At 49.1% G+C, this 27,750-nt stretch overlaps 1 protein-coding gene across 1 annotated transcript in view; it reads right to left on the minus strand.

The window, feature by feature from the left end:
- The window catches only part of RALGPS2 (Ral GEF with PH domain and SH3 binding motif 2), a 260,231-nt gene that overhangs the window by 2,086 nt on the left and 230,395 nt on the right, over positions 1-27,750 (minus strand). Inside the window, exons 17-19 of the mRNA XM_065408804.1 lie at positions 26,962-27,054; positions 10,956-11,061; positions 2,812-2,903 (exon numbers count right to left, since the gene is read on the minus strand). Coding sequence (XP_065264876.1) covers positions 2,812-2,903; positions 10,956-11,061; positions 26,962-27,054 — 291 coding nt within the window. The remainder of the gene's footprint in view (positions 1-2,811; positions 2,904-10,955; positions 11,062-26,961; positions 27,055-27,750) is intronic.

The following is a 27,750-nucleotide window of genomic DNA, read 5'->3' on the forward strand; positions in this document are numbered from 1 at the left end:
TCATTCTTTAATGGCTAGAAAACGGGAAGTGCTGACAACACTGCTCCTATAAAGAAGAGGAAATGCTAATATACTCCAGGAGCAGATCTAGAACAATCAGCTTGTTGTATGTGAGGAAGTCATATTTTGCCAGCACTTTTAGAGTGCTGTCATTCCTCATCTGCACTGTGGTTGAGGAATAAATCTTATTCCCCAAGAGATCCAGCTGCTTAATGTCCTTACCCTTTGATATGTATCTAGAAGCTTCAGCGTAGTGAGATCTCACATCAGCTGGAGAGTCAATCTGAGAGCCCAAGGTCAGACAAGTAAAAATATTCAAAACCTTTTTCAATGACCTGATATAGAGGGATAGTTTGTCTATTTCAGAGTCGGAAGAATGAATCTGGGGATAACCAAAGACTCTTTGTCAGTTTCATGGTACCCTTGCTTAAAAGGGATCTCCACAAATCTGAGGTACTTGGTCTACAGAATAATGAAGACCCTGTGAGCTTTCTTGGGACCAGACTAAGTCCTAGGTTGAAGCTCTCTGCAAGGGGTCACAATAAGTCCGGGAAGGGAAATCAGTTCACGAAGAGATCATAGATTCATCTGCAAAAGGTGAGATTCGAAGTGTTTCAAGGTCACTAGTCATCTCAAACTCATCCTCTTCCATTACTGACCCCTCAAAATGAGTGTGTTTACACAGCAAAAAGTTAGGACAGGCCTCCCACCACTGACAGTGCCAAACTTTAATACTGCACTTGGTTTACTGGACCTGAAAAGCCTACTTCCTAAGTAAGTGTTTGAGGTGGCCATCCTGATATTTATACAGGTGACTAGAGAAGACAAGGTAGATTGAACACCTGTCAGGATTGTGACCTTTTCCTAGGCACCAGTAGCACTGAATAAGAGTGTCTATAACAGACATAACTGCATTATATGTAGCTTATGGCTCAAAGCTAAGCTCTCATCAGTGTGCCCCGCAGCTTGGGTAGGCAGATTTGTACTAGCTCAACTTGAGCTACCACGCTAAAAATAGCAGCACGGGCAGAGGCATGGGCTAGCCACCCAAGCTCACACTCAGGTGCTTCTTTATGCTTTTTAGCAATATAAGCAACACAAAATTTGATTAAAGGTTATATTGGGTAGCCAATACCTAACAAAAATGACACTAGGGCTGTCAAGCGATTAAAAAAAGTAATCGCGATTAATCGTGCGATTAATCACACAGCTAAACAATAATAGAATACCATTTATTTAAATATTTTTGGATGTTTTCTACATTTTCAAATATATTGGTTTCAATTACAACAAAATTTTAGAGTAAGCAAGTCCACTCAGTGTGAGTCTGCAAGTGCACTCAGTTCTACTGCTCAGTTCTAATGCTGCCCGTTTCGTTTACAATGTCACCTGAAAGTGAGCACAAGCATTCTCATGGCACTGTTGTAGCTAGGGTCGCAAGGTATTTATGTGCCAGATGTGCTAAAGGTTCATATGTCCCTTCATGCTTCAACCACCATTCCAGAGGACATTCGTCCATGCTGATGACTGGTTCTGCTCAATAACACTTCAAAGCAGTACGGACCGATGCATGTTCATTTTCATTATCTGAGTCAGATACCACCAGCAGAATGTTGATTTTCTTTTTTGGTGGTTCTGTAGTTTCCGCATCAGAGTGTTGCTCTTTTAAGACTTCTGAAAGCATGCTTCACATCTCGTCTCTCAGATTTTGGAAGGCACTTCAAATTCTTAAACCTTGGGTCGAGTGCTGTAGCTATCTTTAGAAATCTCACATTGGTGCCTTCTTTGCATTTTGTCAAATCTGCAGTGAAAGTGTTCTTAAAATGAACAACATGTGCTGGGTCATCATTTGAGACTGCTATAACATGAAATATATGGTAGAATGCGGGTAAAACAGAGCAGGGGCATACAATTCTTCCCCAAGGAGTTCAGTCACAAATTTAATGAACACTTTTTTTTTTTTTTTTTAAAGAACCATCATCAGCATGGAAGCATGTCCTCTGGAATGGTGGCCAAAGAACGAAGGGGCATACGAATGTTTAGCATATCTGGGATACAAATACCTTGCAATGCTGGCTACAAAAGTGCCATGCAAATTCCTGTTCTCACTTTTTGGTGACATTGTAAATAAGAGGGCAGCATTATCTCCCATAAATGTAAACAAACTTGTTTGTCTAAGTGATTGGCTGAACAAGAAGTAGGACTGAGTATACACTTTGATTTCAATTACAACACAGAATACAATATATATGAAAATGTAGAAAAACATCCAAAATATTTAATAAATGTCAATTGGTATTCTATTGTTTAACAGTGCGATTAAAATTGCAATTAATTGTGATTAATTTTTTTTAGTTAAACTGCGTGAGTTAACTGTGATTAATTGACAGCCCTAAATGACACTACACAGAATTTTGCAATACTGATTCTAAACACTACTACAGCTTACAATGGTGATACTACCAGTAAGGTGTTCTGAATTATTACTTTATAATAGCCTAGTATGTTGCTTTTAAAAAAATAAAGATATGTAAGGGTATATTATGCATAAAACCCTGTCAATATGTTACAAGTATTAAGATATCCCTTCCCCCTCCAAATTGCCCAGTTGCTTCATTTGATCCTTATAAAGGCTTAAATCTTTGTTTGTGAACACAATCTTTATGTTACCTCCAAGTTGTGTGTATTGGTAGGAGTATCTTGTTTTGCATAAAAACTGACCGACTAGTACTCCATTTTCTTTCACAGCTAGTTACCAATGCCAAGTTCCGATCAGCAGCTCTCAATTCCTTTTCACAGTATTGTTCTCACCTGTTGTCTGTTGCTTTGGCAGGCAGCGCTCAGATGTTTGAACCACAGCATTGCATTCATTCTGTTACCAGCTTGAAACTTGTATGAATTTCCTAAAATGACAGAGGTAGGAAAAAAATTGATTAAAAAAAATCAGACAAGAACAAATATAGTACTGTACTTCAATTCTACTGAAGTTCAAATAAATAAATAAATAAAACAATAAATAAAACATTATCAAAGAGTGAAAAGACAGAATTCTATTCATATAACTTTAGAACTTGGGTGGTGTGGTTGCAATTTAAACAACATCATTTGACTTCATACAACAGATGTGCTATATTCTGCCAAAAGTTCACAGCCTCCAAACCAATTATTAAGATCAGTGTCAATAAAAAACAAAATAAAACAAAAACAAAAATCCCCCCAAGACCCTGATCCCACCAAATTATTTAGAATGTTGTGACCAAAGTACTTTTTGTCCGTGGCACCTGTGACAGATGGGGCAATTTCCTGCGATATCCTGGACAAACCTTACTGAATTAAGTTTAAGTATCTTAGGTGTCCATTACATTAAAAATGCAAATGTTTATATATTATTATGAGGTTGTATATAACATCTCTGGGGGGAAGAGACACGACTAATGTAAACCTGGGAGGCATTATGAGCTTCAAAGACTATTTGAAACAATGAACTTTTAAAGTTAAGTGGGTTTCCCAAGAAACCTCTAGGGACAAGTATATGCAAATGTAACTCCTCTGATTATGCAAAAACCCAGCCTTTTGAAGCTACTAACTGAGAAGAGACCCATTGTCCACTAATGATCTATTTCCAGTTCAAAGATACTGGCTGTATAAAGGGGCGACTAAACTTTTCATGAGTGTGATTGTTCTGAGCTAACAGCTGTTACGAACTTGTGACCATAGAAAAACCTGTTGGTGAGGTTTGTAGAACTGTTCATCTGCCAGAGCCCTTCATGGTATTGGGGTGATTGCTGGTAAGCTTATTAGCATGTGTGAACATTCTTTTATTGTTTTTAATATGTACTCTGTAATGCTTTTACCTTAAGAATAAATGTGCTTTCTCAGAAGGAGCTATGTGGTAACTTAAAGGACAGTTACCTGTTCTGTAACTGGCGTTCTTCGAGATGTGTTGCTCAGGTGTATTCCACTATAGGTGTGCGTGCTCGCCACGTGCACCGGTACCGGAAGTTTTTCCCTTAGCAGTATCCGTAGTGGGGGAGCACCGCTGCGACCCCTGGAGTGGTGCCTGTATATTGCGCCATAAAGGGGGCTGCGTGCTCCCCCCACCCTCAGTTCCTTCTTGCCAGACAACTCCGACAGAGGGGAAGGAGGGCGGGACGTGGAATACACCTGAGCAACACATCTCGAAGAATGCCAGTTACGGAACAGGTAACTGTCCTTTCTTCTTCGAGCGATTGCTCATGTGTATTCCACTAGAGGTGACTCCAAGCTATCCCTGATGGAGGCGGGTAGGAGTTTAAAGGTTATCAGGACAGAGTACCACCCTACCAAACCCGGCGTCATCCCGTGCTTGGGAGACGATCGCATAGTGCAAGGAAAAGGTGCGGACAGAGGACCACGTGGCAGCCCTACATATATCCTGGATAGAGACATGGGCTACATAGGCGGCTGACGAGGCCTGCGCTCTCGTAGAATGCGCCTTTACGATAGGTGGCGGGGGAACCCCTGCCAAGTCGTAACACGTGCGTATGCACGAGGTGATCCAGCAGGAAAGGCGCTGGGTGGAGACTGGTTGCCTTCTCATACGCTCAGCCGATGCAACGAACAGCTGCGAGGATTTCCTGAACGGCCTGGTACGGTCCAGGGAATATTGGGAGGCCAGCCAGAGTTGGAGGGGCCTCATTCTGAGCCTGGCATGTGGCACCATGGAGGTGCGGGCTGCCATGTGGCCCAGGAGTTGAAGGCACACCCTTGCCGTTGTCACGGGGAAGGACATGACTGAGGCTATGAGACTTTTGAGCGTCTCAAACCTGTCCCTGAGAAGAGAGGCCGTGGCCACCACCAAGTCCAGCTGCGCTCCTAGGAAGTGTATGTGCCAGCACGACCCCGTTCGGTGGCCTGGGTTTGTCCTTAGCCGGTGAGACATATTGGCCCAGAGTTTGCAGGGTGGTGCAGGAGTCCTTCATCCCGTGTAGATGGGTGTCTGTCTGATCCGCAAACAGGGCTTTCCTGTTGAAAGGCAAGTCCTGCATGAGGGACTGGGACTCCGCGGACAGCCCTGACAGCGAGAGCCATGACGCCCTGCGCATGGCAACAGCAGAGGCCATCGAACGGGCTGCTGTATCTGCCACGTCCGAAGCTGCTTGGAGGGCCGCTTTCGCCGCCACCGTGCCTTTGTCGACAAAAGCTCTGAACTCCTTCTTATCCTTTTCCTGAAGAAGAGGTTCGAACTTTGGCAGGGACCCCCACAGGTTAAAATCATAGAGGCTCAGGAGGGCTTGATGATTAGCCACCCTGAGCTGGAAGCTCGCGGATGAATAAACCTTCCTGCCGAAGGTATCCAGTCTTCTGGCGTCTTTATCTTTGGGGGTGGGTGCAGGTTGGCCATGCCTCTCTCGGTGGTTTACCGATTCCACCACCAGAGAGTTGGGTACCGGGTGACAGTACAAATATTCGTGCCCCTTTGCTGGCACAAAGTACTTCCTCTCCGCCTTTTTTGAAATAGGCGCCAAGGACGCCGGGGTTTGCCAAAGCGACGTGGAGATATTGGCCACCCCTTGGTGGAGAGGTAGGGCCACACGGCCCGGTGCCGAGGACGACAAGACATGGAACAACGTGTCCGATGGCTCCTCCATCTCCTCAGCCTGGAGCTGGCGACTGGAGGCGACCCACCTAAGGAGCTCCTGGTGAGCCTTAAAGTCTTCCTGTAAGGTGGGTGGTGGCACCACAATGGATTCCTCCGGTGCCGGTGAAGGGACCGGATCTGCTCCCGGTGTCGAGGCGGGGACATTGAATGCACCTGCGATGCCCCGGCCACCGAACGGGGTCGTGCTGGTACCGGCGGTTGGGGCCAAGGTGCCCACTGACACCATTGTCCATGCCAGGGTGCCCCTTGCCAATGCCCCACTTGGGGACTGAGCGGAGTCGCTAGATAGTGCGGGGTGGCGCAGCCCGGAGATGGGCGGCTGGGTGCCAAGGACAACGTTGCTGACGTGCACACGGTGCCACACGAGCGACGGGAACGTCCACGGCCTCGTCGGTGCCGGCCTTGAGATTTAGATCTCGACGAGGAAGACGTTCCCGGGCCTTATGCCTCGAAGCCCAGCTCCTGTGGGAGTTCTGTATAGCTCACAATATGCTCCTGCGGGCTTTTTACCTGCCCGGCAAGAGCAACACACTCGCGGACCGCCTGAGCAGGGTATTCTCCCAACAACATGAGTGGTCCCTGCACAAGGAGGTGGCCAGATGGATCTTCCTACAGTGGGTGCTCCCCAGGTAGACCTGTTCGCCACCGCCCAGAATCGACAGTGTCCTCGATTCTGCTCCAGAGCGGGAGAGGGCGACGGGGCGCTATCGGATGCGTTCCTGCTCCCATGGTCGGGGCCCCCTGTTGTATGCCTTCCCGCCTTTCCCCTTAATAGACAGGGTCCTACAGAAGGTGAAGTCAGACGGGGCAAGGATTATCCTCATAGCCCCGATTGGGCCCGTCAGCATTCGTACGGGTCCCTGCTGCAACTCTTAGCGGCCCCTCCTTGCAGACTGCCGCTATGTCCGGACCTCCTCTCCCAGGAGGAAGGTCGCCTCCTCCATCCCAACCTAGCTACGCTCCATCTGATAGCGTGGCTGCTTCATGGTTAAATGAGGAGGAGGGGAGGTGTTCTGAGGATGTGAGAAGGGTCCTGCTGGAGAGTAGGAAACCCTCCACGCGGCAAACCTACCTGGCTAAGTGGTATAGGTTCTCTAGGTGGGCAAGGGATAGAGGTTCTTCTCCCTCTTCCGCGTCTATCCAGCTTGTCCTCGATTACCTCCTATCCCTTCGGACCCAAGGCCTGGCGCCCTCCTCCATTAGGGTGCACCTGGCAGCCATTTCGGCTTTCTATCCCCCAGTGCAGGGCCTGTCTGTGTTTTCACATCACATGACGGCCCGGTTTCTGAAAGGGTTAGATCGGGCATTCCCTTACGCCAGACCCCTGGTCCCGCTCTGGGACCTAAACCTGGTACTCTTCCCCTGGGGGCAGTAGAAAGGCCAAAGGGGAGGACCGTAAATTGGAAGTGGTCCTGACCCACCAGGAAACTGAGGAAGCGTCTGTGACCCTCGAAAATGTGGATGTGAAAGTACGCATCCTGGAGGTCCAGCACCGTAAACCAATCCCCCTGGTCTAGGGATGGAATAACAGAGGCCAGGGATACCATGCGGAATTTGCAACGCACCAGAAACTGGTTGAGATTCCGCAGGTCGAGGATGGGCCAAAGCCCGCCCTTCGCCTTGGGGATGAGGAAATACCTGGAGTAAAAGCCCTTGCCCTGGTATTCCCGTGGTACCCTTTCCACCGCTCCCAGAGAGAGGAGGCGCTCTACTTCCTGACCGAGGAGGAGGGCATGCTCCGGAGCCCCGGCTGGCTGCCCGGACAGGGGACAGTTGGGAGGGGTTGAAACAAACTGCAGCCTGTACCCTTGGGAGATAGTGCTGAGGACCCATTGGTCCGACGTTATATGGGACCACTGCAGTTGGAAGTCCGATAAACGGTTTAGAAAGGTAACTATTAACTGTGTGGGGGGTACACTGGCAACAGGCCCGGTGACCCCCCTCAACAAGTCAAAAACGCCGTTTTCCCGGCCGTTTGGCTTTCAAGGCCCCAGGCTGTGGGGCCGAGCGGGATTGGCGTTGGGACTGGCGCCTTTGATCCCTCTGCTGCTTAGGTGGGGGTTCATATCTGCCCCTAGCTTGTGGAGCAGAGGGTTGAGGCCTGGGCTTGTCCTTGGCAGGTGGGACGTACAGGCTAGCGTCTGCAGGGTGGTGCGGGAGTCCTTCATCCCGTGCAGACGGGTGTCTGTCTGGTCCACGAAAAGGGCCTTGCCATCAAATGGCAGGTCCTGTATTATGGACTGGGATTCTGACGACAGCCCCGAAAGCGAGAGCCACGATGCCCGTCACATGGAGACCGCGGTAGCCATCGAACGAGCGGCTGTGTCTGCCGCGTCCGAAGCCGCCTGGAGAGCCGCTTTGGCGGCAGTCGTACCATCCTCGATCAGCGCCCAGAACTCCTTCGCATCCTTGTCAGGAATGAGGGGCTCGAACCTGGGGAGGGATCCCCCAAAGGTTAAACTCGTAACGGCTCAGAAGCGCCTGATGGTTGGCCACTCTGAGCTGGAAACTCGCTGACGAATAAACCTTTTTCCCAAAGGTATCAAGTCTACGAGCGTCTTTGTCCTTTGGCATGGGCGCGGGCTGGCCATTCCGCTCGCGGTGGTGGACTGACTCTACCACCAGGGAGTTTGGAGCTGGGTGGGTGTACAGGTACTCGAGACCCCTCGTGGGGACGAAGTACTTCCTCTCGGCCTTCTTGGAAATAGGCCCAAGAGAGGCCGGGGTCTGCCAAAGGCCAGTGGTGATGTTGGCAACTCCCTGATGGAAAGGGAGCGCCACATGCCCCGGTACCGAGGAGGCGAGGACATTGAAGAGTGTATCGGAGGGCTCCTCCATCTCCTTGGCCCGGAGCTCGAGGTTGGCTGCCACCCTCCGAAGTAGCTCTTGATGCGCTTTAAAGTCCTCTTGAGAAGAGGGAGGCGGTAACGCAACCGAATCGCCCTGCGCCGAAGAAGTGGACGGTGCGGTGCCTTCGGCGGCCAACGGCATTGTGGGCTCCACATCCGGGTTTGGTGCCGGAGTCGGTGCCGGGGGTTCGGCACCCACGGCCTGATCCCGGTGCCGGGGAGGCGACGCGGGTTGGCCCTGAGAGGCTCCCACCACGGAGCGAGGTCCCGGCTGCGCAGGTGCCTGAGGCCACGGCCTGGAGCAGAGGCGCATCGGGCGCCGGCAGGGCAGGTTGGTCCTGCGGTGCAGCACTGGGAGAGACGGCTGCGCGCCGACGCCAAGGTCCGGGAGGAGCGCACGGTGCTGTAAGAATGGCTGGAGCGGTCTCTATCGTGACGGCTCCTGCCCCGAGACTTCGACCTGGAGGAGGTCGAGAGATATATGTCCCTGGACTCCTTGCAGCACCTGTGGCCACGGCGCCTCGGTGCCGGGGACTCTCGGGACTCACCGCAAGCATGGCCCCTGTGACGGCGGGTGCTTGAGTACGAGCGTCGGTGCCAACGGCGTCGTGACCTGTTCCTCTCGGACTCACTGGAATTGGAACGGCGCTGCCTCTTGCCACCTCCTCAACGACGATTGAGACTGGAGGAGTGGGATCCGCTCATCGAAGAGCCCGGACGCGGACTCGACGTGCGTCGTGGGGCTCTGCTCGGCACCTCAACCCGGGAAGGTGCCTCGACCTCCAACACCTCCGGGGAGGGCTGATGGGCGCCCAAAGGCAGCTTCCCACGGGACCGGGGGCCCGACTGAGGCGGTGCTCCCGGCACTGGAAGCGTTAAGATGTCACGCGCGGCCTGAGCTGCCTCTGGCGTCGAAGGCATGCGTACCGCTGGCGAGGCTCGCGCGGACGGGACTGGACTACTCCGCTCAGCCCGAGTCGGAGGTCTCTGTCCCAGTGGGGATCGCGGGCTGCCCAACTCGGGTCCGGCCTTACCCTTGTTCTTCTGTCGGCGCCACTGAGACTTCCCTTGCTTCTTAGCTGGGGAGTGGTGCCGGGACATTGACGGCGCCTCGCTGCGCACCGAGGACACGGTACCGGGTGCCGATTCGGAACGGCGCACCGGAGGCGCTTCGCCACGTGCTGAAGACGCGGAGCCCGGCGCGGTGTCAGCTCGACGCGCCGGTGCTGGGGCCAATGCCAACTCCATTAAGAGAGCTCGGAGTCGGATCTCACGCTCCTTTTTCGTCCGAGGCTTGAAGGAGTGGCAGATCTTGCACTTGTCACTAACATGAGACTCGCCCAGACAGCGAAGACACTGATTGTGGGGATCGCTTCTGGGCATGGAGTTGCAACAGGAGTCACACGACTTGAAGCCTGGGCCACGGGGCATGCCCCGAGCCAGGCACTCGCGAAAGAAAGTTCAACAAGGAAAGTTCAGTGAAACTGGATACCACTCAGCTAGAAACGCTGTAGCTAAGAGCGGGAGAGTACTAGGTTCAGGTCCCAGAGCGGGACCGGGGGTCTGGCGTAAGGGAATGCCCGATGCAGACCTTTCAAAAACCGGGAAGTCATGTGGTGGGAGAATACCGACTGACCATACACCGGAGGGTGGAAAGCCGAAATTGCTGCTAAGTCTACTCTGACCGAGGCGGGTGCCAGCCCTTGGGTCCTAAGGGACAGTAGGTAATCGAGAATGAGCTGGAGCGACGCGGATGAGGGGGAGGAGCCCCTTTCCCTCGTCCACGTGGAGAACCGATACCATTTGGCCAGGTAGGTTCGTCGTGTGGAGGGCTTCCTGCTCTCCAGCAGGACTCGCCTAACATCCTCAGAGCACCTCCCCTCTTCCTCGTCTAACCATGGAGCAGCCACGCTGTCAAGTGAAGTGTGGCCAGGTCAGGGTGGAGGAGGGATCCTCCCTCCTGGGAGAGGAGATCCGGTCGGAGCGGCAGTCTGCACAGAGGGGCCACTAGAAGTTGTAGGAGGGTCCCATACCAATGTTGATGGGCCCAATCTGGCGCTATCAGGATAACCTGTCTGTCTTTACTTTCTGTAGGACCCCTGGTTGAGAACTACTGGAATAGTGTATCTGAATAGCCCTTTTTTGTTTTAGTTAGGTGAATGATGTGGACTGGATGTTGAACTATTAGAGGTAGATGCAGTTTCATGTACATAATGTCTGTATGATCCAAGCATGATTTACAAACATGTATCAGGCAAAGCTGCTGCAAAACTTTTAAGTTAGGAAAGTAGGCGTTAGGAGCTGCAGTCCTACGGAGTTCCTAAATTTGGCTTAAGCTCTGAGATTTAATATCCCTTCCAAAGTTTTTGTTATTAATTATGAGCACGCCTAACAGAGTTTGTAAAGTCAGGTGAATCTGAAGAAAAGATCTTTATGCGTATCACCATTCTCCTGATGTTACTCACCCTTTTCAGAATCAGTCAGCAAGAAGAGATCAGGATGTTCTGGGTCATCAGCCATCATCACCATCCATCCTACCACTGACACATTTTTACTTGGTGTAGATTTGAACTGAAAAAAAAATAGAGAGTATGTATTAATGTTTATCAAGAGGGTTCAGCCAGAATTAAAGCATCACATATTACAAAAATATGGAAATAAAGGGCCAATTCTGCTTTCTGCTAACCTGCCAAAAATACAAAATAATGCTATTCTGGATCTCCATAAAGGAATAATAGGAAACAACACAGCCACAAAGTTGTGTGGTCATAAACATATATATTGTACAGTTTGACAAAACTCAGTATTTTCAGCACCATGATACTTTTACTGTATACTATACCAATTTCACTGGGAGATCAGCATTTCTCAAATTGGGGGTCCTGACCCAAAAGGGTGTTGCAGAGGGTGTTGCAAGGTTATTTTAGGAGGGTTGTGGTATTGCCTCCTTTACTTCTGCGCTGCCTTCAGAGCTGGGCGGCTGGAGAGCGGTGGCTGTTGGCTGGGCACTCAGCTCTGAAGGCAGCACTGCGCCAGCAGCAGTGCAGAAATAAGGGTAGCAATACCATACTATGCCACCCCTACTTCTACGCTGCTGCCTTCAGAGCTGGGTGGCCGAAGAGTGGCGGCTGCTGACTGAAGGCCCAGCTCTGCAGGCAGCAGCTCTGCCTTCAGAGCTGGGTTCCCGACCAGAAGCCACCACTCTCCAGCTGCCCAGCTTTGAAGGCACCGCTGCCGCCAGTAGCAACGCAGAAGTAAGGGTAGCGGTACTGCAACCCTCCCTACAATAACCTTGTGACCCCCCCCATCCCTTTTTGGGTCAGGACCCCTACAAATTACAACACCGAGAGTTTCAGATTAAATAGCTGAAATCATGAAATGTACGATTTTTAAAATCTTATGACTGTGAAATTGATCAAAATGGACAATGAATTTGGTAGGGCCCTAATGATGTCACAAAGGCTTTTATCTGCATGAGTTTGTGATAGATGCGTTACAGACAAGTGATGAACCCATTACTCAATAATACAGATTATACCAAATAAACCTTTATACTATACCACATCATTTCATATTCTGTTTATGCTATGTATATTAGAGAAAAAACTATTTTACAAATATTTCAGTTAAAAGTTGTATTGAGACTTTCACACCCCTCTCTCTCTGCAAAGCCAGGGCCTTAGCTACTCTCATTTCAACTGTCTAGGTCTCCAAATGAACCATAAAAATCTTTAAAAATTACTGAAAATATCCTTTTTATACCTAAAAATTAAACAATGTAACCGCCAGACCTAGAAACAAATGCTTGAGAAGATTGAAACCTGTCTTTTTCATAAGGATAAAACTCCTGCATCTATATCCCTTTGGAGTCATGAGATATCAGGTAAAATTTTTGATATTTTTATGTCTAGAAAAGCTGTTACTGGTCCAGGACTAAATCATGCCTATCCTGGGCCTCAGGCTGGAGTTATTTGGGGTGGGAGGCAATTTTGTGGAAGTTCTACTTTTTGGATGGGATGTTGGGTGGTGTGATATATATATATATTTTTTTTAAGACAGTTATTTGCAGAGGGTTGAAATAGCAAAATAAGTACTGGGTGAGGTAAATGAGAACAAAAATGGTCAAAAGTGCATGATAAATGCTTATCACAAGAATATCAACATATCACATATTTTGATATTCTTGTGACAAGCTATGGAACAGTTTGATAATATGGGGTATACTTTAAGATCATTTTTAGAAGTTTTACAACTGTATTAATACTGTTTTTCCTCTCCCTCTTCTGTACAACTGGTCTCAAGATACTAGCAAAATCTGGTTTATCGAGGCTGAGATATGAAAATTAGTCCCTATAAAATTAAAAGTAACATTTCTAAAATTAGATTTTTTTTTTTGGAAAAATGTGGCATGAATAAAATACAAAATAGTGCAAAGTGGTATGAAGACTCATTAGGACCTATATAACTCACTTGTAGCACTGCCATTTGTAAATAGCAAGAACAATCCAAACTCATGCCAATAAAATATTTATACCACCATACTCCATCATTGTACATGTGATATACAAACCCACAAATAAATACTTTTTTGGGTGAGCACTGCCAGGATTATGCCGCTTCTTTCCCCACTCCCACCCATTGGCAATGTTGCTATCCTCCTCCTGGGTCAAGGGGGCTTTTTGGCAATGATGATGCTTTCCTAACCATTACTCTAAAGGCTTGTGACCAAAACTTGGATTATGTGTCCAGAACACTCATTTCTGGAATTTGATAGGAAGCCTTTAAACAAGCCTTTACACACCTTTCATAATATAATAATTATACCATCTTCTTTTCTGAATGTATGCCATTTTAAAAACCATCCGTGAGTAAAGCAAACCTTTTTTTAATCACACAATGTGTTTCAGATTAATTTTGACAGATGCACAATATGAAATGCGACTGGAAATTTGCATGTTGTTTAAATTACACAGAGTAATGATGCAATGCCCTTGATTTAGAAGCAGCTTGTAGAAACGACTCAAGTCTACCACAGCAGTTAGAATTTGGACTTTGTGTCCCAAACAGAAACAGTTGTTTTAGAAATCTTTTCAAACTTCTCCCTGTCAACAAGCGGATTCTGAACTCTGCTTTAGGTATTAGCAACTGACCTTTGGAAATGATAAAGTGACAATAGTCTCAAAGTTTTTCAAGTTATTAAAACTAGTTTAAAAAGAGATTTCTATTTAAAATATCTATTTTTTTACTATAATACTTTATAGCAGATTTACAGAATGAAGTACCAAATGCATGTTCCAAATGTTTGTAAATAATGTGACTTAACCATTACATATCCAATAAAAAGGGAGCATTAGCACAAATAATTACACTACAGCCAAAATGCTTCTGAAATAAATGTAGTCAAACTTTACTAATTCTTGGTCACGGAGAACGAAAATGATGCTTAAAATTGTTGATTGGCTCTAGTTTTCAAGATATGCTATTGGGTCAGTATATACGACCCTTGACTTGAGAATGGCGGAGGATAAGTGAGTTATAAAGGGAAGGGATCTCAATTTAAACCAGAAATGACTAAAATACATCTTTGACTGGATCTATGAATAAATCTATGACTGGGTTTGGACAGTACTTGCTTTTTAGGCAAAACAATGAATGATGCAATCTGAAGCTGGTATTGCCTCATATATGATATGAATTGCATCATGTTATTCCTAGAAGTCATGGATGATGCAATCATAATGAAGCTTACATCACTCTGCTGAACAAATTGCCCTATATCAGCTCTAGAAATCATACAGTGTCGTGCTCTCTTATTTGTCAGTGTTTGATTTTGCAAAGGGACACATTTCTGTTTAGCCAAAGTGAGCAGAGATGCCTCGTACTTGTGTGAACAGTGCAGATAACTTCTGCTATGTTTGTGGTGAAGTGACTTTTGCATCACAAAAGCGCAGTATAACCACTATGGTTAAGAAAGCCTATCACCTTTATTTTGGCTGCCAAACTTGAGATCAGGACAAGAGGTGGGCCCCACACATATGCTGCAAACACTTGTGCAACAAATCTTCGCCAGTGGTTGAACAGGAAAAGGAAATCTATGCCTTTTGCAGTGCCAATGATTTGGAGAGAGCCAACAGATCATACCAGCAATTGTTACTTCTGCATGGTGCCTCCAGTTGGGAAAGGTGTGTCAAAGAAGAAAAAGTGGACTGTGCATTATCCAAACATTCCATCAGCTATACGCCCAGTACCCCATGGAGAAGGACTGCCGGTTCCTGATGCACCAGAATCATTCTCACTTGAGTCAGACGAGGAAGAGGAAGAGGATGAAACTTCTGGTCCTGAACATCAATGTCACAGGACCCACATTTTCTCCCATCCTCCTCCTCTGAACCACACCTCATAACACAAGGTGAACTCAATGACCTTGTCAGGGATTTGGAACTACCCAAGAGTAAGGCAGAACTGTTGGGCTCCAGATTACAGCAGTGGAATCTCCTGGCAGGTGATGTTAGGGTTTCCATGTTCCGTGACCGTCAAAAGGATCTTGTCCCATTCTTCTTCATGGAAGGTGATCTTGTAGCCTGCAACAACATCGTGTGTTGTTGTGTGGCAGCCCTCAACATCGTTCACGATCCAGATGAGTGGAGACTGTTCATTGATTCATCGAAGACGAGTCTTAAAGCTGTTTTACTGCATAATGGCAATGTTTTGCCATCAATTCCAGTTGGTCATACAGTCTATATGAAGGAAACCTATGACAACATGAAACAACTTTTGAGGTGCATAAACTATGACCAACATCAGTGGCAGCTTTGTGGCGATTTGAAGGTTGTTGCTCTCTTGCTTGATCTGCAGACTGGATACACAAAGTACTGCTGTTTTCTCTGCGAATGGGATAGTCGTGCAAGAGATTCCCACTACATCAAGAAAGATTGGCCACTCCGACAGTCATTGGAGCCTGGGAGGAAAAGTGTTCAACATCCACCACTTGTTGAATCAAGGAAGATTTTGTTACCACCCTTACACATCAAGCTGGGTCTGATGAAGAACTCTGTCAAGGCCATTGACAAAACACAAGCAGCTTTCAAGTACCTCTGTGGAAAATTTCCAAGGTTAAGTGAAGCTAAGATAAAGGAAGGTGTCTTTGTTGGTCCTCAGATTCGTGAACTTCTTCGAGATGATGCATTTGACCATGCACTGCGTGGCAAGGAAAAGACGGCATGGAAAGCCTTCCAGTTAGTGGCAATAAATTTTCTTGGAAACAACAAGGCAGACAACTACAGGTTGTTGGTGGAAAACCTCCTCAAGGCATACAAAAGCCTTGGTTGCAACATGTCACTAAAGATACATTTTTTGCACTCTCATCTAGATTTTTTCCCACCGAACTGCGGAGCAGTGAGCGACGAGCACGGCGAGCGATTTCACCAGGACATTGCAACAATGGAGAAATGCTATCAGGGCAAATGGAGCCCATCAATGCTTGCAGACTATTGCTGGACAGTGACAAGAGATGCTCCATTTAATGAATACAAGAGACAAGCCAAGAAGCGCCGAGTAGACACTGAATAGGACTAAACTATGTACATAATAGTTTTTTGCCTTTTGTTTCATAATAAATTTTATTTATATAACCCTTTTGCTGATTTTTAAAGTGTTACATAAACAGGACAGGTGAAATATTATCATGTAAAGCAACCATAAACACATGAAAAGACCTAGGTTTACAATTTATGATTAAAACTCTATCTACACAATATACATAGACATAAAATGTAAAAACTTAAATATCTTAGAAACAGTAGCCAATCAGTTGTTTTAATGGTCATATTTGAATTCAGCACATCAAAATACATAATAAATAGCACATTTTATCTATTTATTTCTGCTGTAAACTCTAACAGGCAATTTAATTAATAGATAGATTAAAAATATTTCCATTCCAAAGTTAACATCAGTTATCCCAATGTTTGTCCTATATTAAGAGATTTTGTATCTCTGCAAAACTATCTGGGGGCTGTGCAAGAAATAAACTGCACTTTAGCCCTCTAACGTCTGTCCATAATTTAAATTAACAAATACAATAGCAGGTACTAGACTAAAAATAACATCCTAAATCCAAAGTCATCATCAACAGTTTAGCATCCCAGCATTCTTCAGTCTCCTTACAATGTGATACAAACAACAAGGAGTCTGGTGGCAACTCCTTTTATCTTGCTGCGTATACTTTGCATATCCGAGAGGCAGGGTTTGTGCAACCATACTCTTTTACCAGCTCTGGGTCAGACACAGATAAGCCCTCCTGGGCCACACACAGATAAGCCCTCCTGGGCCACTGCTTAAGTTGCTCAAAACAAATATTTGCCTCCTCCTAGGGCCTCAGGGATTTTCCCCTCGTGGTTGGAAAAATTAGCTCTGCTTGAAATTGATCTTTGGAGGCTCTTTGACGGTGAGCCACTTGGGGGAAACTGAGCTAAGGAGGGCTAAGGCTGGAAGGAGGCAGAGAGCTGAGAAAGAGAAAAAAGGCAGAAAAGCAAAAAGCCCCAAAGTAGAAAAATAGATAATGTCAGAGATACAGCACATGGGTTTGTGTCAGTGTGTATACCGGGGTGGACAAACTTTTTGGGCCGAGGTCCACATCTGGGTGGGGAAATTGTATGCAGGGCCAGGGCAGGGGGTTGGGGTGCGGGAGGGAGTGCGGTGTGTGGGAGGGGGTGCCGTGTGCAGGAAGGGGCTCAGGGCAGGGGGTTGGGGTGCAGGAGGGATGCATGAGGGGGCTCAGGGCAGGGAGTTGGGGGGTGGGGTACAGGTGCACCTGAAGAAGTGGGTTTTTTTACCCATGAAAGCTTATGCCCAAATAAATGTGTTAGTCTTTAAGGTGCCACCAGACTCCTCGTTGTTCATATTGATGTAAAGCACTTTTAACATGCAAAGAGCTAAGTACCATATTACTATTTATTTTTCATATCAGACATGTATATGCCTTAAAAAAAGACCCCTCTCTCATGACCAGTTCATGTCCAGCCCCTTCCAACTATAAATAAACTTATCACCTCATAGTTTCAAGTGATCTCTCTACAATAAAAAGTAACCTGTTTTGTTCCCCTCAGTTGCCTATTACCTCTCACCTCTCAGACCTCCCCTATCCTCCTAATACAGACTATGGATCTCATCTTATACTAGCAGATATGAGGAAACATTAGGTGGTAGCTTTGATTAAGTTTGAATAACTGATGTTTGTATTTTATATATTAATATCTACAAGACAATAAGCTGGTGTTTGTCTTGTGAAAAGGACAAAGTTCAAACTTTTAACAAACTCATTTCCTGGATATGTTTTTATTATGCAACTTATCACATGCACCACCCAACCTGTGCAACAGAAGATATACCAATTCATGCATCAGTTACCTTCTAAACACAAATTAAATTAACACAGCTGCAGACCATCTCCAATTTACCCTCAGATAGTTAAACTTCATTCCTGAATAATAACTAAACAAGTATGAGCTGTAACAGGCTCCCTGACAGCCCACAATCAGATAATTAGGATTTAAGGGGCAGGCTGAGAGCTACACTATTCTATTTCACAATAACCCTGCAATACAGGAGGTGCATAGCTGCACCACCACATGGGAGCATCAGAAGGCATTGCACTAATAAGGTCATCAGAAGTAGAGATTAAATGCCAAAGTGTTGATATATCTCCATTAAAAGTGAAATTAATAGATTTTCCTTCCTTTAAAGTTACTGATACATTTTCAGTCTTATCTTCAGTTTAAAGATTCTGATCTGGGAATTATATATTTACCTTTGGAGAAGTATTATTATATGTCCATTTAATGTATACTACTTATCCTCAATAAGACTTTTAAGATAAAAGATTGCTCCCCTTATAGTGTGATATTCATTATTGTATTTTTACTCTGAAATAAACTGTTAATCAACAAGCCATCTATAAACAGAAGTGAAACCTTTTTTTTATTTAGAAACAGAATATAATAGCTAGCTATGTAACTCCCCTAGCTTTCCCACTGCCAAGAGCTACTCAGATTTTTTTTCAACAACATTTTTATTAAACCTGTTTTAAAATTACTTGTTGAGAAGTATATGCATGTTACAGGTATTATAGTAAAACCCTTTCTCACCCATATTAGTGTACTAGGGAAGTACTATTTCCCCCTTTCTGAGTTATCATTTGATATTTTGAAATGGAGAAAACACCAGGCAAGAGAGATTTATAGAATGATGATTCTGTTCTTGGAAAAATACATTATTTGGAATAAAACCTAAAGGCATCAAGTCAGCAACAGGAGCACAAAAAGGACAGTTACCTGTTCAGTAACTGGCGTTCTTCGAGATGTGTTGCTCCTGTCTATTCCACAGTAGGTGTGCGTGCTCGCCACGTGCACTGGTGCCGGAAGTTTTTCCCTTAGCAGTACCCGTACTGGGGGAGCACCGCGGCGACCCCTGGAGTGGCGCCTGTATATCGCGCTATAAGGGGAGCCACGGGCTCCCCCCACCCTCGGTTCCTTCTTGCCGGACAACTCCGACAGAGGGGAAGGAGGGCGGGGTGTGGAATAGACAGGAGCAACACATCTCGAAGAACGTCAGTTACGGAACAGGTAACTGTCCTTTCTTCTTCGAGTGATTGCTCCTGTGTATTCCACAGTAGGTGATTCCAAGCAATATCTGCTGGAGGTGGGTAGGAGTTCACGAAGGTTCGGGACGAAGTCCCGCCCTGCCGAACCCAGCGTCATCCCTAGACTGGGAGATGATTGTGTAATGCAAAGTAAATGTGTGAACTGAGGCCCAAGTGGCCGCCCTACAAATGTCCTGGATGGGGACATGGGCGACGTAGGCAGCTGATGAGGCCTGAGCCCTTGTAGAGTGTGCCCTGACGATCGGTGGCGGGGGAATCCCTGCCAGATCATAGCACGTGCGTATGCACGAGGTGATCCAGCAGGAAAACCGCTGGGTGGAGATAGGCTGCCCCTTTGCCCGCTCGGCCGAGGCAATAAAGAGTTGAGAGGATATCCGGAACGGCTTAGTCCGATCCAGATAAAAAGCTAACGCCCTACGCACATTGAGTGTGTGGAGGCAGCGTTCCTCATTAGAGGAGTGGGGCTTGGGACAGAGCACGGGAAGGAAGATGCTCTGCTCCATATGGAAGGCGGAGACCACCTTCAGGAGAAACGCCGGGTGTGGGCGGAGCTGGACTTTATCCCTATGAAAAACAGTATAGGGGGGTTCTGAGGTCAAGGCCCTGATCTCTGAGACATGGCAGGCTGACGTGATCGCCACAAGGAAGGCCACCTTCCACGAGAGGTGCGACCAGGAACACGTGGCCAGGAGTTCAAAGGGGGGCCCCGTGAGACGGGACAAGACCAGTTTGAGGTCCCATTGTGGCACGGGGGGCCTAGCGTACGGGAACGAACAGTCAAGACCCTTCAGGAAACGGGAGGTCATCGAGTGGGAGAAGACCGAGTGGCCTTGCACCAGCAGGTGAAAGGCCGATATGGCCGCCAGGTGCACCCTGATCGAGGCAGGTGCCAGTCCCTGGGCCCTAAGGGATAAGAGGTAGTCCAGGATAAACTGGAGAGGTGCAGCGGAGGGGGACACTCCCCGCTCACTCGCCCACCTGGCGAACCTGGACCATTTAGCCACGTAAGTCCGACGCGTGGACGGTTTCCTGCTTTCCAGGAGGACTCGCCTTACCTACTCCGAACACCTATTCTCCTCCTCATTCAGCCACAGAGCAGCCACGCTGTCAGGTGAAGCGTGGCCAGATTGGGATGGAGGAGGCGCCCCCCGTCCTGGGAGAGGAGGTCCGGGCGGAGTGGTAGCGCCCTCAGGGGGGCCGCTAAGAGGTGTAGGAGCGGCCCGTACCAGTGCTGGCAGGCCCATGCCGGGGCTATGAGAATGACTTTCGCCTTGTCCGCCTTCACCTTCTGAAGGACCTTGGTGATGAGGGGGAATGGGGGAAAGGCATATAGGAGCTGGCCCGACCAGCTCAGGAGGAACGCGTCGCAGATCGCGCCTTCCCCCACCCCTCCTCTGGAGCAGAACCGGGGGCAACGCTGGTTCTGACGGGTTGCAAACAGGTCGATCTGGGGAGCTCCCCACTCTTGGAAGAGCCGGTGAGCGACCTCCGAGTGGAGCGACCACTCGTACTGGGGGAGAAGACCCTGCTGAGGTGGTCCGCTTGCGTACTGCAGACGCCCAGGAAGTGAGCCGCACTCAGGGAGATATCGTGGGCTATACAGAACTCCCAAAGGTTCAGGGCATCCCAGCAGAGGACTAGGGAGCAAGTCCCACCTTGCCTGTTGATATAGCACATGGCGGCGGTGTTGTCCGTGAGGACTCACTCTGACCACCTTGCCGCGGAGGTGTGTAAGGAAAGCCACGCACGCCAACCGTACCGCCCTGAGCTCCTTGACGTTTATGTGAAGGGGCAAGTCCAGGGCCGACCAAGTTCTCTGGGTTTGCACGTCCCCCGTGTGGGCTCCCAAGCCGAGGTCCGAAGCATCGGACATCAGGTCTATGGAGGGGTTGGCCTCCCTGAAGGGAACCCCTTCCAGCATATTGCTCAGGCAGGACCACCATAGGAGGGAAGCCAGTATCGGGGACGGGACGGTGAGAACCTTGTCTAGACCGTCGAGAGCTTGGGAGAACTGGGAGGCCAGCCATATCTGGAGGGGCCTCATACGGAGCCTGGCATGGCGGACCACGTAAGTGCACGCCGCCATGTGTCCCAGAATCCAAAGACACGCCCTCGCCGTGGTCACCGGGAAGGCCGTGACCGAGGTGATGAGATCCCTTAGGGTCTCAAACCTGTCCAAGGGGAGAGAGGCTGTGGCCCTGGAGGAGTCCAGCAGGGCCCCAATGAACTCTATGCGCTGAACGGGCACTAATGTTGATTTGGTCTCGTTCACGACCAGGCCTAGATCGGCGCATGTCGACAGGAGCAGCTCCACGTGGGACTCCACTTCGAAACGAGACTCCCCCTTGAGGAGCCAGTCATCCAGGTAAGGGAAGATTTGTATGCCCTCCCGCCTGAGGTAGGCCGCCATCACGGACATACATGTCGTGAAAACCCTGGGAGCCGTGGATAGGCCAAAGGGGAGGACCGCAAATTGGTGGTGGTCCATCCCTACCATGAATCGGAGGAAGCGTCTGTGCCCCTCGAAAATATGGACGGGGTCCAGGGAGGGGATAATAGAGGCCAGGAACTTAGAACGGGTTAGGAACCTGTTCAGGTCGCGCAGGTCCAGAATAGGCCTGAGACCCCCTTTCGCCTTCGGGATCAGGAAGTATCGGGAGTAGAACCCTTTGCCCTGGAACTGAACCGGTACCCTTTCCACCGCCCCTAGGTGAAGCAGCCGATCCACCTCCTGATGCAGGAGGCGGACATGGTCCGGGTCCCCCAGGGCCATCATGGAGGGCGGGTGATTTGGTGGGGTGAGGTGAACTGCAACACGTAGCCCTTGGAAATGGTACTGAGGACCCATTAGTCCGAAGTTACGCGGGACCACGCCCTGAGGAAGGCAGACAATCGGTTGCAGAACACAAACTTTATTAATCGGGGGGTCTCCCTGGCAACAGGCCCGGTGCCCCCCTGCAAATAGTCAAAACCGCCTCTTTCCCTGCCTCTTGCCCTTAGAGGGTCCAGGCTGCGGGACAGAGCAGGACTGCCGCTGAGACTGACGCTTCTGGTCTCTGGGTCTTTTGTACGGGGGCTCATATCTGGTTCTCGCAGGTTGAACCTCCGGAAGCGATTTGGCCTTGTCCTTAGCTGGAGGGACGTAGAGGCCCAAGGTCTGCAAGGTGCTGCGGGAATCTTTCATCCCATGCAGCCTGACGTCCGTCTGGTCCGCAAAGAGCGCCTTGCCATTGAATGGGAGGTCCTGCATCAGAGATTGGGCCTCCGTCGACAGCCCGGACAACAGGAGCCACGACGCCCTGCGCATGGTGATTGCGGACGCCATCGAGTGGGCCTCTGGGTCAGCAGCATCGGACGCCGCTTGCAGGGCCGCTTTAGCCGCCACCGACCCCTCTTCTATCAGAGCCTTGAAGTCCTTCCTGTCCCGGTCCGGGAGGAGGGACTCAAATTTAGGCAGGGACTCCCACAGGTTGAAGTCGTACCTGCTCAGTAAGGCCTGGTGGTTGGCTACGCGAAGCTGGAAACTAGCCAACGAATAAAATTTTCTGCCAAAGGAGTCCAGTCTCCTGGCGTCTGTTTTTGGAGGTGGGCACGGGCTCGCCCTGACGCTCTCTGTGGTTTACCGATTCCACAATGAGTGAGTTGGGTGCCGGGTGGGAATACAAGTATTCACGGTCCTTCGTCGGCACAAAGTATTTCCTCTCGGCCTTTTTCGAGATTGGGGCCAAGGAGGCGGGAGTTTGCCACAGGGAGTTAGAGGTGTTAGCAATACCCTGGTGCAGAGGCAGGGCCATGCGGCCTGGCGCCGAGGGAGACAGGACTTTAAAGAGGGAATCAGGCGGACCCTCCATCTCCTCGGCCTGCAGCTGGAGGTTGGAAGCCACCTGCTTTAGCAGGTCCTGGTGCGCCTTGAAGTCCTCCTGCGGTACCGATGGCGGAGGTGCCACTATGGTGTTGTCCGGTGCCGGAGAGACATCCCGCACGGGCCTCGGTCGGTGCCGGGGCGTCGAGACCGAGGTCAGAGTCCTGGCGCGGGTCCGCCGATTTGTGACCCGCCGACTTGTCCCATGGGCGGCCGGAGGAGGCCGATGGAGCCTGGGACGCTCCGGCGACTGGAACGGGTCTCCATTTGGGCTGGCACCGATGGCCCCGGTGCCCACTGGCACCACTGTCCTTGCCACAGGGTCCCGGCGGAACGGCGCGCGCCGAGGCCAGGTGCCGAGGCCGAGGTCGCTGAAGAACGCTCGGTGCCGCGGGAGCGGTAGGAGCGGTGTCTGTGACGTCGTCTCCCTCGGGACCGGGATCTCGACGACGATGAACGGTACCCACGCAACGAACTGCTTCGGTATACGTGATGGCGACGCGAAGCCCGGTGCCCTGATGCTAAGGTACCCCGAGGGGAGCCTCTGGCGTGACATCTAGACGAGCAGGAGCTGGAACGGGAGCACCGATGTCTGTCCCGTCGAGAGCAGCTCCGGTACCCACGACTAGCAGGTGAGCATTCTCGGTGCCTCTCTCAGTGCCTACGCTCGCTGGCAGACGGCGTAGAGGGTCCCCGCGACTCCCTTCCCGACGGCAACCTGGATGGTCTGGCTGGCGTCGAGGGTGGCCGGGAGCTGTCAGAAGAGCGGCCGCTGCAAGCCGAGCGGTGTAGGGAACTATCTTCGGAGTGGGAACTGCAGCTGCTCGGAGAGGTCTGGTGGGCACCCAAAGGGGGCTTGCCTCGCGACCTAGGGCCCGTGCCCGATTGCGAGCTTGGGACGGGCAGGAACATAATGTCCTTCGCAGCCTGCACTGCCTCTGGCGTCGACGGCATCTGCACCGGTGGGGATGCCTGGGCCAACGGTACCGGGCTGCTCCGCTCCACACGAGTCGGAGCCTTTGAGCCTGGGGGGGGGATCGAGGGCTGTCCAGTGCGGGACCAGCCTCCCTCTTGTCCTTATCTCGGCATCGTTGTGAGGCTGGGCCCTTCCCTTGCTTTTTGGACGGAAAGCAGCGCCGACTGGTCGAAGGGGCCGCGCTACGCACCGACGACACAGCGGCTGGCGCCGAGTCCGATCTGCGTACCGGTGTCGGGATCAGCGCCGACTCCATCAGGAGAGCTCGAAGTCTGAAGTCTCTCTTCTTCTTGGTTCTTGGCTTGAACGACCTGCAGATCTTGCAACGGTCGCTGATGTGAGTCTCTCACAGGCAGCGAAGACACTCAGCGTGAGGGTCGCTCCTGGGCATAGAACGGCGACAGGAGTCGCACGATTTGAAGCCTGGGGCACGGGGCATGCCCCGAGCCCACTCTAACAACCGAAGAACGATCTACAACAGTACCGCTAAGGTCGAGAAGAAGGGCTGCAGCAGAGCTGGAGCACAAAAGTTCTGACTACCTTCACTGGCTGCAAGAAGGAACTGAGGGTGGGGGGAGCTTATGGCTCCCCTTATAGCATGATATACAGGTGCCACTCCAGGGGTCGCCGCGGTGCTCCCCCATTACGGGTACTGCTAAGGGAAAAACTTCCGGCACCCGTGCATGTGGCGAGCACGCACACCTACTGTGGAATACACAGGAGCAATCACTCGAAGAAGAACATGACATACTGGCAGAAAAAAGGCTTTTTAAATTCTCAATGCCTCCAGAAAGACAAGCAATACACCCTTGACAATATAATGCCAGCAACAAATTATTTTCTTAATTTTTTTTTTAATATAATCATTTGTACAATCTTGTTTCTTTCCATTCTTTCCTGCTATTTCTACTCTTAGTGAGGCAGATTTGACTATGTAAGTTTTTTGTTAATATCACATATAAATCTGTCCAAAGTGCACTTTATTAGTTTCAAACTAGGCAGTAACAATTGACAGATTAGATTAAGCAGGACCATTGCTCTCAGCTAAGCAAACTGAATGCCAATTTAAAGTGGGGAGAAAAAATAATTAAGTCATGCAAACCTTTTTAGTGTACTAAGCTACTATTAAGCTACTTTAGATATTATAATATTGAGTTTCCCAGTGAAATTAACTAGTGTAAATAAATTTGGAAAACACACAGCTTGTTATATAAATGACAAAGACAATTTTTAGTGGATTCTTTTTACAGAAAGTAGAACAGAACTCTCAGAGATCCAAGATCTTACCTTTGCCCTCTGCATGTAAGAAATAGGAAAAAGAACATTTTGTACCACAGACAAACAAGCTAGTCCCCTTTCCAGGATTCCGGAGCACAACTTCTCATTTTCTAAAATTATACAGCTTTATGCAAAGATAATGACCTAATGTACAGTGGCATCTGACAAAATTCACATGGCTAATGAAGACTTGAAACACTGGATAGAGCTACTGCCTAGAAGTGATAGTCACAGTATAGGCTCTACATAGACAACATCAGGGGTTCCCAATTTTCTTCCATCTCTTGATAGATACATCCACTCCCCCTTTCATGACTACACAGACCACCCTTCTCCCCTTCCACTGGCTATGGCATAACATTCCTGGAGCAAGTACAGTAATTACTTACATAAAAAAGTAGTAATAAGGAAGTATTTAATGTAATTTTAGCTTCTTTCAATGTGATTTAGCAGCTGGAAACAAGATAGGAGAGCCAGCATCACGTGACAAGCCAGCTCTCTATATACCACCAAGAAGTGCTCTGCAGCCACTGGTGGTCCACAGACCACAATTCAGGAATTACTGGATTAGACAGAATAGGCAGGAAGAGTAATCCACAAAAACTGGAGTTTAACACACTCTCCAGTTCTTTACACATTTAAATATTTATATTTGCCATTGTTTGCTTCAATGTTGGGAGTGGGCAGTGATATATTCTAATCCAGGGGTGGGCAAACTATGGCCCCTCAGGGCTTTGGATCCGGCCCGCGGTGCCGTTAGCACCACGTCCCTGTGGCCCCCGGACAGGGGGGCAGAGGGCTCCATGCATTGTCCTTGCCTCCAGGCACCGCCCCCCGCAGCTCCCATTGGCCGGGAACGGGGAACTGAGGCCAATGGGAGCTTCCAGGGAGGTACCTGGAAGCGCAGCAAGGGCAGCACACGCAGGCCCTCCACCTCCCCTCCTCCAGGGGCCGCAGTGCTTCCGGGAGCGGCGCGGGGCCGGGGACAGGGCAGGCAGGTAGCCTGCCCTGGCTCCGGTGCGTGCCGCTGCCACCCTGGAGCCACTTGAGGTAAGCGGCACCAGGCCGGAGCCCGAACCCCTCCTGTACCTCACCCCCCAACTCCCTGCCCTAAGCCCCCTGCCTGCACCTTGCACCCCTCCTGCACCCCAACCCCCTGCCCTGAGCCCCCTGCTGCACCCCAATCCCCTGCCCTCAGCCCCCTCATACACCCCGCACTCCTCCTCTGCCCCAATGCCTTGCCCTAAGCCCCTTCCTGCACCCCGCACCCCCTCCCACACCCCGCACCCCAACCCCCTGCCCCGGCCCTGCATACAATTTCCCCACCCAGATGTGGCCCTCGGCCCAAAAAGTTTGCCCACCCCTGTTCTAATCAGATATTGTAGGAAGGTATGGTCTATAGGTGACAACGCAAGACGACCATTAGCATTGCTTTCTTTCCAGGTCTTCTCTAATGTGTTTAATACACAATTTCACTGAGCCCAAATGACACATGCAAAGTAGATGTTCCCTGTATAGCCTATTACAGTGCCTATTTCTATTAAGTTGTATCCATAGAGATGACACAGACTGACTGAAGGACAGGATAGTGCTCACTTGCAGGTCCTGGATTATTCTGTTGGTGTGAGTATCAGGAAAGTGCATTTACTGTTAAATTTTGGCTGGCAGTGTCGGGAGATGCACTATAATACATACATGTTTTCTCTCTGTAGCCTTCAGAGACTTTGCAGCATAGTAAAAAAGCTGGGTTCCACACAGTGCTGCCCAGTATTTTGTCCAAGATGCTACCTACAGAGAAAGAGAGAGAACAGATTAATGAAACAAAATATTTTATGCGGTCTTGTTGTTAAAAATGCATGTATGTTTACCTCATCATCCCATAAATTTCCCTAGGGCAGCAACTGCCCAGGACCTAGCCCAGCCAAAAAGAGCTGCCTTTTCACTGATGCTATTTCTAGTTAGATTAAGAATACATGCCCAGGAACACAGGATGAATCAAGAAAGTAGTGCACAGAGGTCTTGATCACTCCTTAATGATCCAGGTATCAAACAAGGTAATACTTCTAATAATAATAATTAATGGAGATATCCTATCTCCTAGAACTGGAAGGGACCTTGAAAGGTCATCAAGTCCAGCCCCCTGTCTTCACTAGCAGGACCAAGTACTGATTTTGCCCCAGACCCCTAGGTGGCCCCCTCAAGGATTGAACTCACAACCCTGGGTTTAGCAGGCCAATGCTCAAACCACTGAGCTATCCCTCCCCCCTTATTTCCTCTACTTTACCAAGACGTTTTATTCAATACTGCACTGACTTTGGGTACAGAAATACCTTTTCTTTTTAATGATAGATTTGCCATCAAGGGGCAGCATCAAGAATTAGAACATTGACTTGTTTGGAAATTACTGATTTATCACAAAATATTTGTAATAACACAACTATTAAGACCCATTTTAGCTGCTGTCATTTCAGCACTCATCCTCCA

Source organism: Emys orbicularis, chromosome 8 (assembly GCF_028017835.1).
Source record: "Emys orbicularis isolate rEmyOrb1 chromosome 8, rEmyOrb1.hap1, whole genome shotgun sequence".
In the NCBI taxonomy this organism is placed as follows: domain Eukaryota; kingdom Metazoa; phylum Chordata; order Testudines; family Emydidae; genus Emys; species Emys orbicularis.